Source organism: Cryptomeria japonica, chromosome 6 (genome assembly GCF_030272615.1).
Source record: "Cryptomeria japonica chromosome 6, Sugi_1.0, whole genome shotgun sequence".
Taxonomy (NCBI): Eukaryota; Viridiplantae; Streptophyta; class Pinopsida; order Cupressales; family Cupressaceae; genus Cryptomeria; species Cryptomeria japonica.
Window position 1 is genome coordinate 232,861,572 of NC_081410.1, and position 15,174 is coordinate 232,876,745.

Below are 15,174 nucleotides of genomic sequence, written 5' to 3' on the forward strand. Positions count from 1 at the left end.
AAGGGCTGCTCAGAAGGTAAAAGCATTGGATTCCTGGGTTGATCAGCTTCATGATCTATGTGCACAGGTAATGAAAGACATTTTTCAGATGATGTCTAAGTTGGAAACCATTGAGGAGAAACTGGATCAGACTTCTGATACTTTCAAAAAGAATCTGGAAAGTGTTGAAGAAAGTTGGCCAAATCTGGCGTACCATGCCCCAACAACAGTTGAGTGTTTTACAGGAGCATGCCATCATCTCTTCCAGGGTCATGTACTTGGAATTTGAAGAGCTTCTGGAAAACAAGGCCCTTGTTCTTAAATCCCTCATTGAGAAGATCGGTAATGCAAAGAGATTTTGGGGTGAAGTTTTCCGAGATATTGTCTCACATTGTGAAAGGGCCTCTTGCAACATATTAAGTCAGGATGGAGAGCTGATTCCAGAAGAAGAAGTTCTTGCTGATTTACAGATGAGGATTCATAATGAATGGAGCGAACAATTCTCGGCCACTTCAATTCAAATGTTGATGAAACACCAAGTCTTTTTGCATGAAATCCAATCCATCCTGGATAAAAACAGCTCTGCGCTCCTTCGGTGTCATGATACTATCGTGAAGACCATGGTTGTTGCCAAGAACACCCATGAACCGGATCCTGAGGAACTACAAATGATCATCCAGAATTTTAAAGGATTCGTGCCTTCAAGTGCTGCAACTTACGTGCTTTTCAACACTTAGTTGTATTTTTCCACTTTTGTAATTTCTAGTTGTAATTTTGTTTTGACAAGTTACATGTAAAAGTATTTTTGTAAAATGCAAGTTAACTCATTACTTGCACTTTTGTAATTACATGTAAGGCAACTACAAGTTGTGTTCAATTAGGACTGTAGTTGGAATAAGTCATAGGTAGTTATTGAAGTCTTAGTTAGTTATTGAATAAGTCTTGGTGGTTAAGAGAATCTCTCAAGTTAGTTAGGATCCTCTCACCTTTTTCTCAAGGCTCCTCTTCTATAAATATTTGAGGGGGTCTATTGTAATTTTTATCTTTTGGAAAGCAAGCAAAAACTCTACCAAATTTACAGCAAAGAAGTCTTTGAGCTTTCATATGTAAATTTAAGAATTGAAAGGAATAGAAGAAAATTGCTCAAGCTTTGAGTCTTTGTGCTACATACTTGAGTTTATGTTCTATATTATCTTTCTTGCAAGTGTTCCTTAAAGAGCTTAATTACATCTGATTTGCAGTGTTTGTGCTACAAGTAGTTGAGGTTAATATAGATTAAAATAAATATTTTGTTGAGAGAAGCTGCAAGTCTTTGTGCTTTCACTTGTTCTTAGGAGAATTTAGGAGTAGATTTTGTGAGAAATAGCTATAAGTCTTTGAGCTGTTATAATTTGTTCTTTATAGCATTAGTATAGAAAAGGGTAGATAGGACTTCATATAATCAAGTCTTTGAGCTTGATATTGCTGTCCCGTCTCGAAGGAAGTGACGGAAGTCTTTGTGCTTTCAGGAAACTTCATTTCCCTTCTCTCATTTCATTTGAAAGTGGTTACTATTGTTTATATTCAATCGCTATTCTTTTCTCTGAAGAGAAAAGGATATTGTCTTTCTTAAAAGAAGAAGAAAGATTGTTGTCCCATCTTATTTTATTTTCAAAGTTGTAGTTAGATAGGGGGAGCCTTCCCTTAATTAGGAGAATTTTACTCACACGTTGTGATTGAAACCACAATTTTGTATATTTCCCCAAGTGTACAAAATTTTCAACCAACAGATTAAAGGAAGTGGAGCTTCCTCAACCCTTCGTGAAATATATTCAGGATCAAGCACATACCCATCATCCCTTGTGTAATATCCACCAAGTTCAAATCAACAACTTGCTCAACAGTAATCCTGCAGTAATCCATCTTCAGAATTTCCACTTTTGTACAGAAATCTACCCAAATATCTGTTGTGACCATTTCACACATCGCCCCATTAGAATGGGGACCCCCTTCTTTTTCGCTTTTGTTTTGCTTGTTTTTCTCTCTGCTTTTAGGGTTTTGAGTGAGTGAGTTGTCTGTCTGGGCTAGGGCTAAACCTTAGGGGTTTCTTTTGGATGTTATTCGAGCTGAGTCCAGTCAAATTTTGAAAGTTGTTAAGCGTCCTCCCGAAGAATCGAGATGATTGAAATAAGGTAAGCCTTTCAGGGAAGTCAAATGGGTCTTAGGTTAGGTTTAATCAAGATTTTTTAGGGTAAAATCCAATTTTGACTAAGTGTTAGCATTTTGAAGGTGAAATTGTGTGTTCTTGCCTAGGTAAGTTTTGATCAAATTTTGGAAGTAAGATGATGCCTGAAACAGAGAAATCGCTCCTGACCCTTGCTGAGGGCCCAGGGCGAAATTTATCCTAAGTGCAATTTCTTGTTTTTGATGGGCTTGCTAACTGGTTCCTAACCTTGAAAATGACCTGACTCTGCCTTGTGAAGTGATTGGAGACTTAAATTTTGAATAGTTTAGCCAGAAAGGGTAAAATCGCTCCTGACCCTTGCTGAGGGTCCAGGGCGAAAATGTTATTTAAGGCATATTTATCACTGACTTTTCTAATTTGTTTTGTGCAGGGTCTCCAGGAGGGATGATTGGACATGGTTTGATGCTTTTGAAGATTTGAAGGCATGAAAAATGATGAATTTTGGAGGCTAAGGGAAAAATCGCTCCTGACCCTTGCTGAGGGCCCAGGGCGAAATTTTGATTTCCCTCATCTGGTAGTGAAAAAGGGACCAAGTGTCGAACATGAATGGAAAATGAATGACTTTCTCCACCCGCCTGAAGGAGTTTTAACTTGAAATGATGAAGGATCTTGTTGGAATCATCAAAATCACTCCTAACCCTTGCTGAGGGTCCAGGGCGAAAAAGCTTATTGGAGTCATTCCTGACCTTGTTGGGTCAAAATGAGATATCAAAGGCATGGTGGAGGATGAAATGAGCGTGATAAAGTATCCAGACTTGATTGAAGATGATGAATTGAAGGAGTTTTGCCCAAGAAGATCAAAATCGCTCCTGACCCTCTCTGAAGGTCCAGAGCGAAATTTTCAAAAGGCACATTTTCTTGCAAAGTCAAAGTGATTTTTATAATTGGAATAAATGAAAGCAAGTGTGTTCTACCCATTGAATATAACTTGGACAATCAACAAGGAAGCAATCAAGCCAGATCGCTCCTGACCCTTGCTGAGGCCCCAGGGCGAAAAGCCTAATATTGGACATTTTTCTCCGAGTTGGACAAATCTAAGCCTAGACATGAGCTTGAAATGATGTTTAAATTGCCTCAAAGTGAAGAAGGAATGTTAAGAATGCAAGATTTGAAGGCAATTATCAGAATCGCTCCTAACCCTTGCTCAAGGTCCAGGGCGAATTTCTAAGTTTTTCTCCTTTCTTTGATGAATTAAGACAAAATCTTGCTTGGATAGAAAGAGGACGCAATGTGTTATGCCTTAGAGGTGATTTGGAGTCTAAAGGATGAAGGGCTATGTCTAAAACCAAAAGTCGCTCCTGACCCTTGCTGAGGGTCCAGGGCGAAAATCATAAAACCAACATAGTTCCTTCAAAATTGTACTAAGGCAAGATTGTGCTAAGGAAGAAGCCCTTTCAAAAACATGATGAATGATGATTTGCCTAGAGAAGTTGATGATGCTAAGCCAGGAAGCAAAAATCGCTCCTGACCCTCTCTCAAGGTCCAGGGCGAAAATTTTGAAACTCCCATTTTACCTTGAAACAACAAAGCCAATTTGGGTGAGATGGATAAAGCAAGGACATTGCCAAGTGATGAATAGAATTTCAATGAAAGGTGATGGAGAATTAAGCCCAATTTGCAAAAATCGCTCCTGACCCTTGCTAAGGGTCCAGGGCGAAAAAAACTTGAAAAGGGATTTTCTTGCTTATTTTGGAGGCATTAACACGGTCTAGCTAGTTGAGAAAGTGTCTTGATAAGGAAATGAGGATTTGTAGTCAAAATGAAAAAATCGCTCCTGACCCTTGCTGAGGGTCTAGGGCGAAAAACCTCAAAATCACACCTTTTCTCCAAAATTTGATGGAGCTAAGTTTGCAAGTCAGTGAGAAGGCCTAGTTAGAATGTCTGGAAAAGATTTAGAACGTTGAAAAATGCTAGTTTTGAGCAAAATTGGGAAAATCGCTCCTGACCCTTGCTGAGGGTCCAGGGCGAAATTCCTCCAAAAGACATTTTTTGCCTTCAAGATTTTCGATGAATTTACTCAATTGTGCAAGGAAATTGATCTTGGAAATAACGATGCGGGTTCAACAATCAAATTTAGGTGGAGTATAAGCCTAAAATGGAAAATCGCTCCTGACCCTCTCTGAGGGTCCAAGGCGAAATCATCATGAAGTTTCATTAAGCCTTGTTTTAAAAAATTAATATTCTCCAATTTGCATTTGATCGCCAAAATTATTAATTTTGAGGCATTTGGAAAATTAAACTTAAATTCGCATTAAATTAAAAGCATTTTGGCATTTAATAAATTAATTTTGAGCCTTGAGAAAACCGAAATTTTAATTTGGAGGCATTTAAAATTAATTTTTATTAAATTAAAGTTCAATTAATAAGCGCTCAGGTGTTATTTTGCTTTTATTTGTCAAGTCGGCCACCCCTTTTGGAGATTTTATTTATTTTTTACCTCTTTTTTGTCAAGTCGGCCTAGAGGAAGCAAGGGTTAAGCGCTCTATATAATAGGGATGCTTTGATCAAGTTTAATCATTCATTCAATCATCCTTTTAAGTGCGAAATTGGAGAGCTGATTGGAGGTGCGAAATAGAACTTATTTGGAGCGAATTTCTTCTAAGTGTTGAAGGCTAATTAAGGTGGAGTTTATTCTTTTCAAACTAGAGGAGACGCAATTCATCCAAGAGAGGGCTTTGATCTAAACTTTGCCTAGCGAAATCCATTACTTGCATCATTTTTTTAGAGTTAGTACTCAAGAAGAGGTATGGCGAAATTATCTTAGCATCCTTGTGTAAGATTTGATTTTGGACACCTTTTGGAGAAGTCTAAGTGTTGATTAGTTAATTAGGAAATGATAACTCTAGACTTATCATGAAGTTTCCTAATTAATATCTTTAATCTTCCTTTTGAGTCTTAATTTCTATACTTCAAGATATAATGCTTAAGAACTAATTTTGAAATGTTGTGTAGGTGTCAAGATGGCGACTCCAAGGGCAGGAGCATCTACTAGTCGCTCAGCTCTCATCAAAGAAGATCAGAGGAACGATGAATTGGAGACCAGGATCGTGTCCAAATGGAGTAATATCGGAGACACCAACTTAGGAAACTTCAATGTAAAAAAGTTTCGAGAAGTCCCCTACATTGGCAAGCCATCACCTGTTGTGAAGAAGATAATTGAAAGTGGCATCATCAAGGCGGTAGGTTTCCCTCCAGCAGTCAAGTGTCATGAGCTAATGATCGAGTGTGCCCGCCATTATGACTCACAATCAAGGTCGATCGTATCCAAGGAAGGGAACACCTTAGCTTATCTTTCAGAGGAGGCTATAAGTGAAGCTCTTCATCTTCCAGAGCATAAAGATATGATTTACAAAAGTTTAGAAGGAGCCAGGTCAATATATGAAGATGATCCCGACACTTGCTTGAATCTCATCAATAAGAATTGGTTGCTCAAAAGTCGTCCTCGCCTGAGCAAGATTCCCAACACACCACATAGGATCGACTTCCAGGAGGAGTATAGAGATTTGATAACTTTGCTCAATCGAGTTACAGGGGCTCCTCAAGCCTTCTACTTCGAAAAGTGGATGTTCTTCTTCATCCAAGTGATAGTCCAAGGAAAAGGAACGATTCATTGGGCTAGAATTATTAGCCATTGTCTGAATGTGCAGTTGAGAAGGCGAAGACCTACTAAATCATTCCACATGAGCTCATATGTCATATATGCCTTGATTAGGAGTTTCGAGTATGCAGGGCTACCTCACAGAGGAGTGATCGGAAGAGGACCCGGAGAAGTGAGAGTTTGTGACTCTTATGTTCATTTGCATCATCCTCCTAGAGGTGACTACAAGTTAGTCAATGACACCTTCACGATGAACATCACTAGGATATTGCAAGGTGGGATTCATAATCGACTATCTCTGGAGGCACAAGAACTTGTGAAGAAGTATGGTGCATGGTTCATCCAGTTTCAAAAGTTTACATATATCAGAGTTCATGGGTGTCCTTCACCTCGCTACATGTTGCCGAGGTATCCGACAGACAAAATAGTGCTACTTGAAGTGACCAGACAGTTGGCAGCTTATGCAAAGGCATCCAGACACAAGCATGGAAATGGAGTTCCCGTGCCCATCATATTGGGGAATTCAGTTGAGGTATGTCCTAATACTCAAGCCTTGGATGATGCAGAGAAGGAATTGGCTTTATATTCATTCACAGTCTTTGCCTCGAGGGAGAATTTTGATCCTCATGGTTATATGGAGGAGACAGTTGGTAAGAAGTACAAACACGAATTTCAGGTAGAGGACTTTTGGATGAATCTCTCAAGTGATTTAGAGGTTAAAAGAAAGATGCATTCTAGGCTACCCTTAGATCTCATCAGGAAATGCAAAGTTTATAGAGTGGCTGATCAAGCACAGGATAGCGACAGACATCTCCAGTCATCTTATGACAAAGAAGACAAAGCAGTGAAGATAGATTGGAATGAACCTGAGGTTTTGGATTTGAGAGCCTTGATGGCTCCTGTTTTATCATGTACTCGCAGATGGGTGGATGTACAACATCAGAAATTGAGAGAGCAGAACGTGTCAATGACTTTTACTTTGGAGGCAAGACCAGAAGAAGGAGAAGCAAGCGTGAGTGAGAACACTTCTCATCCTAGAGGTGCAAAGAGAAAAGAAAGACCTGAAAAAAGGGAGTCTTCCAAGAAGAAGCAAGAGGCCAATCGAGATCACCCATCAAGCACATCTTCTCGACATGAAAAGAAGGCAAGCCAAGGAGAAGGTCAAGGGAAGATGGTGCCTGAAGTTGATGAATCTATGGAGTCCATGGTACAGAATGATAAGCCTGAAAAGGGGCAGACACCTCAGCATTCATCAAGTCAATCTCCCCAAGTTGATGAGCTACATGAAGAGAAGAATGATGATGAAGCGACATCTCCTCTCCGAGAAGATGAACCACTACCTAAAGAAATACAAGTGAGAGAGACAAGATCCACCATTCCGGATTGGTTAAAAGAGAGACTGACAAGGGTGATTGTGATTGAAGAAGAAGAGGATGTGATTGACTTAGAGAGCCTTATAGGAAATTCTCAGGAGGTAACGGAGAAGAAGAAGGCCACCAAGATGTCCAAGGTGATCAGAGATGAGACAGGATCCAGGAAATTGCAGATAGCTACGCCAGTAGTGGACAAGTATGAAGGTGAAATTCTTGCAGATGAGTATGTGATTGACTTAGAGAGCCTTATAGGAAATTCTCAAGAGGTAACGGAGAAGAAGAAGGCCACCAAGATGTCCAAGGTGATCAGAGATGAGACAGGATCCAGGAAATTGCAGATAGCTACGCCAGTAGTGGACAAGTATGAAGGTGAAATTCTTGCAGATGAGTATGATTTAGAAACATTTGAGCTTGGTCCACTCACTACTGAGCAAGCAATGGAAGAAGCAACTGATTCATTTGAAGCACTTAAAGATAAACTTAAGGAAGAAGTGGAAAAAAACAGGAAGCTTGAGAGAGAGATCGGTGCTTGGAGGGGCTATTTTAGTCATCTCAATCAGCCCTTGAGACGTCAGGATCCAGCAGTATCTCCTTTGCAGGCACTTCCTCCTGAATCAGTTGGCGAAGCAGAAAGGGTCAAAAGCTTGGTTCAACTTATGAGCTCTTGGATTGATAAATCCCACACGGTAACTGTTGAATTTGCAACAAGAATGATGAAGACAATCCATCGAGCTATCCAAGTCCTTGAGATTATCCACAATCTAATGATAACTGTAGCCGCTTTCGCTCACACTAGAGATGTTATCATTCCGGTCCTGCAAGTAATCAGGCAAACACCAAGGAGGATCCTGGCACAAGAAAAGATAATGGATGGAGGAACTCACAACCTAATACAGTGGTCAGCTCTACTCCAAATGAAAGAGGTTCTTTTCGAAAGCATCAACACCAAATGCAGTCAAATTGAAGGTGTCATCCATCCAATTCAAGATAAGGTGTTTGAGGTGTTGTGTACCATTCTTGGCAGGCGGATCGAGATTGAGACAGATGTGGACCTCCAAGAATTGGAAGAGAGAGTCAAGGTCATCTTTTGCAAAGATGTGAAGGTCATCACAAATGAGCAACGAGACCTAATGTTCACTACCATGCTCCTGATTGAGAAGATCAAAGAACTCGAACCTGGATGGGAAACGGCTCTTCTCACGGCTTTTGATCAAGTCGTTCACTTGGAGGAACAAATGAGGAATCTTCCTGAGATTCCTATTGCTAAGATTGAAGGAATTGTGTCCAGATTCGTTGGATATGCTAAGAAAGAGCATAGGAAAGGGAACAAAGTTCTAGAAGAAAGGTTGTTATAGGATGATGTGGCATCTTAATTCTCATTGGTCTATGTTTCCTCGACTTTTGTGCCAATTAAATATTTGGCTATGCATTTAATAATGTTCATCTAAAAGGGGAACTTTTTGTAACAAACCCTAATTAGGGTTTAGGTGTCAAATTATCAGCCATTGATCTTCTTTCGATCTGGGCCATTCATTGTAATTGAGGATGCTATATATACCCTCACTCATTTTCATTTTGTCATTAGATGATTAGCAATTAGAAGAAGATTATTAGAGATTAGAGGAGCTTAGAGAAGAAAGTTATTTTGTAGCAAAATTGAGTAGTGAAGAAAGAATTTTGAACAATTGTTGTCCATTTGGCTTTGAGATCAATAAAATATTGAAGTTATGGTGTTTTATTGCTATTCTTGTGGCTATTTTCATGGTTGTTTATCTTCTTGAATCATTCTCAGTCGAAATAGTATTTAAGTTTGAAGGACTAAGTGTTGTGCTTGATCTTTGGTGAGATTCACGTTCCAAACCACTAGCTTCTTACTGATTGTAAGGATGCCGTGTGTGGTCAACTGGAGATATTGAGATTGTTTGAACCATCAATCATTATTGAAATATTGATATGTATCTTTATGATAGTGTCTATATCTTTGATGAATTGAAAATCACTAGTCACCTTAGAAGATCGCATCAATTCCAGTAGAGTTGTAATTCCTTGGCAATACTGAAATTGGTAGAATCTTACCAAGTCTAGCCTACATTGAGTCATTCTTAGGGTTAGAATAGTATCCATCCCTTAAAACCCTATCTTTTGCTATTTTTTGAGAACCTGTTAGCATTTGGGAAAACCCTGTTCCTGCAAATCGAGAATACGTAAGGCCCCTTGAAGAAACAGCATTCACAACGACCACTGGTGCTTATCCACATGTAGAGATCCTACAACGAAGAACCTTGAAGTCACCCTGATTGATCCTTTTCGCGATATCTTCAGCATTCAGAGACTTTACTCAAGAGAGGATAAGGTACCATTTGTGTATTTTATTCTGTGTTTGGTTGTGTACAAAATACACATCAACAATATCCTCAATACGATGCACGTGCACGAAGGACGTTATTATAAAGTCACATTGACTTTTTAATAAAATATTTCATTTTAATTTATTTAACTTATTATTTTTCTCTATAGTTGGGCGCCTATATTAAAAGTGTTTTAACACTTATGATATTTTCTTTAACCCTAAATCAAAATCGTGGGTTTTTGCATAAAGTCGCCTCCTTGAGAAATCGAACTCATTAATTTGTTGATTATTTGATATCTCATTCCTCTCTGGAATTTGGAGCTTGAGGGTTTCAGACTGGATTCTTCATTGGAGAACGTCTATTCTTCAATGCATGGTAATGGTGAGACTGTGAAAGATCAATTGAATTATTGCAGCTGTAGTTGGCCTCATTCAGAAGTCAAATTGGTGATGATTGCAGCCAGATTTGGCTTCTTACAGGGCAGATTTGTTGTAGATTTTCTTATTTGCTGTTATTGCTGTTATTTTTATGTGGTTTGGAAGCCTCTTTTCCCAAACCCACAGCTTGCTCATTAATTGGCGCCATCTTCTTACTATTTGGGCGTCTTATTATTAAATAAGAGCAGATCTGGATTGTTTCCAGAATAAAAATCAGAACTTTGTAAGTTGCTGATTTAATCTTTTCATTTCAATAAATTGGCTAAGGACCTACGGGTATGCTTCTAAATTCTCCAATTTATTGTTTTAGCTGATTATTTCATGTATTATTTCAATATGTGTTGAAGATTAAAGAAACCCCTTCTGCAACTTCTGTCTATTTCTGAAAGACCATCTTTAATAATCAAAAATACAAAAAGAATTACAAATTACAGCAGGTTGAAAAATTGAACCAACAAGGGTTCATCATAGTGGTATCTAGAAGAAGAGAAATGAGGTCTTCCAAGGCAAAAGAAGGTGCCTTATTAAGTTTCACAGGGAACTCAACTTTTTAAATATCTTGATGCAAGTCTCCATGATTCTGGAAATCCCCAAGGAAAGGTTTATGATCCTGATGCAAGAAGGCCAAACTATATATACAAAAAAGAGATCCAAGAGTCGGCATTTCTTCCTGCAGGGGAGGAACAATTTAAACGAAGAGGAGTTGGCTATCCTAAAGAAGTATATAGAGAAGAATAACATTGAAAAAACTGAGAAGATTGATAAGAAGGAGCCGACTTTTAGACCCAGATTTGAACCAGTTGTGAAGGATGTGAACTTGGATGAAATGGCTGATCTGCCAATTGGTACCTATGATATTGAACCACATGAGGTTAGCAACAAACAAAGGTGCTGATGGGAGTAATTCTCTACTCATTTTTGTATGGTTCCAATCCTTTTTGGATATGTGTATTCAATGTTTATAAGTTGGACCTTTGATCCACTTATAATCTGGGCTACTTCTAGCTAGTTTTGGCAAAGTTTCAGCTCCTCATATCGTAAAACACTTTTCTGAATATGATTCCTAATATAAAATAATTATTCCTATTTGTCAAACTTATGGCATGATGTTCTCATATGCATCACCGTTTTCACAACATGAGCCATTGCAAAGCCAACCAACTGAAAACAACACCTATACACTCCTCTCAATTCCTGACAAACCTTGGCAATCTATTTCGATAGATTTCATGTCAGGTCTCCCCATGATCAAGCATGGTCACAATTGTGTGTGTATATATTGTGGTCGTTAGATTCTCAAATATGGCACTAATGATGACCAGTAACAAAAGGACCTCTACAGAAGAAACTACCAAGCTCTTCTTTGCAAATGTGCAAACCATGTGTCAAACGGGGATAACATGATCCTTAATACTTTTCCACAAAGATCTCTTAGAAGAAACTACCAAACTCTTCTTCACAAATGTAAGGTTTAATTATCATACCGCAAGGTGCAATCATTGTGACAAATAGGGATTACATGGTCCTCAATACTTTTTGGTTCTTGAATAGACACAAAACTACAAAGTCCACAACATTCCATCTACTAACTATTGGATGAATAGAGATTGTAAACAGGATGTTCATGCACATTCTTCAGGCATACCACATGAAGCATACTCACACATGGAATAAGAGATTTCTAGATGTCCAACACAGCTATAATCAAGCTCTTCATGGTTCCACGGGACACAACCCATTTCAGGCTTGCTTTAAGTTTCAAACATTGGCATTCATTGATGTAGCATTGTCTATCGTGTTGGAAGAGACATCACCCCACACAAAGGAACAAGTGGATAAAACAACAAATTTGTTGAATAGATTAACCATACCTAGCAATAGGTTCACAAGATATTGCAGCAAACCAGAGAGGAATAGAAGCAACAACCAGATGAGCATTATGTCCTACATCAGTTTAGGTGGGAGACAAATTCCAATCGCACCTTGAGGTAGAGAGGCTTCAAGACCCAAACAAAAATCTCAGACTCTTGCAATGTGGGCCATACTGTTGGAATCAAGGAACACTGAGAGGGGGAGTGAATCAATGTTCTCCAATTTTTAACTTTATTTAACTACTCATTCAACCACTTAATGCATATGAACAAAAGAAAGATGCAAGAACATAAAGCAAATAACCACAACACCATAACACCAAGATTTTTGTACGTGGAAACCCGGTTAAGGGAAAAATCACAGTGGGGATGAATCCACAATATAAATATACTCTGTAGAAGTATAGAAATATTACAAAGGGGAATGCACATGCATTCAGGCACACTACCTAGAGCTCAATGCTCAAATAAAGAAGGCTCACTGCCTAAAAATCTATTACAATAGATTACTGAAGTATATGAACTAAAAAGTAGCATCTACAAATGCCTGATGCAGTTTCGGTTAAGCTCAATAATCACACTTTTCTCAGTCTACTCTATTTCATTGTTCTATCACAAATCCGAAGCATAGATCTCTGCCCTGCGCATGTGAAACTGCACAAAATCGATCACCAACACCTTTTGCATACCAACCGATATCCAAAATGATCATAACAATCGATCTTATATATCCACAATATGAAATCTTATCCATCACTAGTCGGCTCAAGAACATTTAACATATTCACCAAACGTGTACACCCTATCAACAAAATCCGATCTCAAATACTAATGCAAACCAAAAAGAATTGTCCACACGCTTCCCAAATGTCGGCTAAACAACCTCGAACACAAAAACAATCACCAAGACTTCTCCATCAAATCCGCACAATGATCAATTATACAAGTCGGCCATACTACACTGTTCAACCTGAAAAACCAATATACCGGATCTTCTAGCTTGCACAACAATTATCACCAGAGGCTAAAATCATGGAATAAGGTACCCCAAACATCTATCAAGCTTCCCTTAACTCCACAACACAAAATATTCAACTGAAATGAAATGCAAACCAGAATACTGAACTCTACCAAATGCACTGTTTTGACTTACCGGACTTAACCAACTCTTCTCTCAGACTTCCGGAAAAAGCAAATCATGCATTGCGGATGGGATCACAGACTTCGGTTGCCATCAATGACAACATTGGATTACTTGTACAGTGTCTCTTGCCAACAATCTCCCCCTTTGGCATTGATGGCAACACTTAGTGAAAAATGACTAAATGTCAAAATCATACCAACATATGAAGACACTGCAAAATTTAGCATCAAAACTCCAAAACTCAAAATTTTGGAACTCCCCCTAAGATGAATGCAACATTTTTTACTTCCCTACACTCCCCCTTTGACATCAATGGCAAAGGTAGGGATCCACATGCCAAAAATTCACACAAAACTCTATATACAGTAGCATATGTACACACAGATCTTACTAACTTACATAAGCCTGAAGATATCTGCAAAAATGTTTTTCAATGAGCTCAGATGGTTGTCCCAACCTTTCTTGAGACACTCTAGAACTGATATGAGACCACTAAAAAGGAATGTTTGCATCTCTATCGATTGAAAATCTTAAGGTTCATTCTTGGCTATGGCATCCTGAGTTTCCTTCAGGGCACTGAGCATTGTGTCCATCTTGGGAGTAATGAGATTCCGAAGTTCACCAACTTTGCCAATGATCTTCTCCCTATCATGACTTAAGCTCTTAATTTTGTCTAGCAAAGATATGAACTGAGCTTCTTGACTGGCCACAGAGATAGTCAATGGATCAAATGACTGAGAGGTATCAGCTATTTGTTTCTCATTTTCTTTAATCTGCTTCTCAATCACATCAACAAACTTAGAAAGTGATAGACGGGACTTTTCTGATAAGGCATCTTGAATGCTTTTCACATATGTGTCTAACAAGCTTCTATCATGAGCAATCATTTTCTTCGACTCACTGAATCTTTTTATCATTGAATTCATTCCGGACCTTGACTTGAGTGACCATCTTCCATGCTCTTTCTTTACGCAATACTTGAGCAATACCCCAAGGGTCAAAACAATAAGTGATATGTAAATTAAGATATTTTCATGCACTTGCACGCACAAAAGTTCCCTGATGAAAAGACGAATAATCACATGGAATATATTGCATGTATCATTCTATATCTTCTACTTCCTCGAGAAACTATGCTTTGCATCCTATATCAATCAAATTAGGTTTTTAACCCGTTTCTCGAAACATTTTTCCTGTCCTTTTAATCGGTCCCGGGGTCTTGCTTCAGCTAATGTGTTTGTTTAGCATCTTTCCAGGCTCTTGTGCAACGGAGAGGAATCGACTGATTTGAAATGCAGTATTTAATAAAAAAAAGTGCACCTTCAGCACCTACTCTGATCCAACGCTCTCGGCAAAGAGGGATGTAAAAAACGCATTTTGCAGAAGAAAATGCACGTCCATATGACTGAAAGAAAACGTTTTGGCAACAGGCATCGGCCAGTTATTGATATTTTAGCATCGCCTAGTCTGAAATATTTAAGCATGTAGATGAGAGGATCGTATATATTTCAATCCCTGATCGAGATGGTTTGTTTTTTAATCAATTTCTGCGACCAAAAATGAAAATACATCAATAATGTAAGATGATATGAAATGGACCTTTGGAGCGACGCCTGAGTAAAGAAAGAAGGGCCCTGCCGGCGATGAGAACAATGGCAGCTGCTCCAACCACTGCAACTGCAGCTACACTCTGTCTCTTCATTTTCTTTTCGTCATTTCTCTTGGCCTTAACCTCCATTTCGCACAGATTTTTGAATTACAGTGGAGATGAATAGAAAATCGATACCTGTGTGGACTTAGGATTTTGTATGTTTAGTATGACATCGCTCTAAGGCTCTTTTGCCTCCAATTGAATATTTTTACGCTATAAATTCGCATATACCTTGGTCTTTTAATGACTCGATCATGACAAGGTGATGATAAAAGGAAAAAAGAAAAAGGTTTTTTCGTATCGAGAGGTTTTAAAAAGTAATACCAAATTTGTATTAGCGAACAAGGGGGAGAGAGAAAAAAAAAATCCCAAGAATACAACCCCAAAACTACCCCTAGTGGTGGTCTTCAATAATGAGCTCATGAACTTGAAAAAGTGGATTGAATATATATAGAACCAAAGGGGCAACATGTGGATATCAAACTGAAGCAATTATAAAATCTAATGGGAACTTTGAAAGAGAAAATAAGTTGTTTAAAGAACAAA

The 15,174-nt window shown here is 38.5% G+C and overlaps 1 protein-coding gene across 2 annotated transcripts in view; it reads right to left on the reverse strand.

Moving 5' to 3' along the window:
- The window catches only part of LOC131071469 (probable thimet oligopeptidase), a 296,968-nt gene extending 282,083 nt beyond the window's left edge, over positions 1 to 14,885 (reverse strand). The window contains exon 1 of one of the 2 annotated variants that reach the window (XM_058007329.2): positions 14,577 to 14,885. In XM_058007329.2, coding sequence (XP_057863312.2) covers positions 14,577 to 14,715 — 139 coding nt within the window. In that variant the 5' untranslated portion in view covers positions 14,716 to 14,885. The remainder of the gene's footprint in view (positions 1 to 14,576) is intronic. The other variant, XM_058007328.2, reaches the window with a different exon arrangement.
- Positions 14,886 to 15,174: the final 289 nt, after the last annotated feature.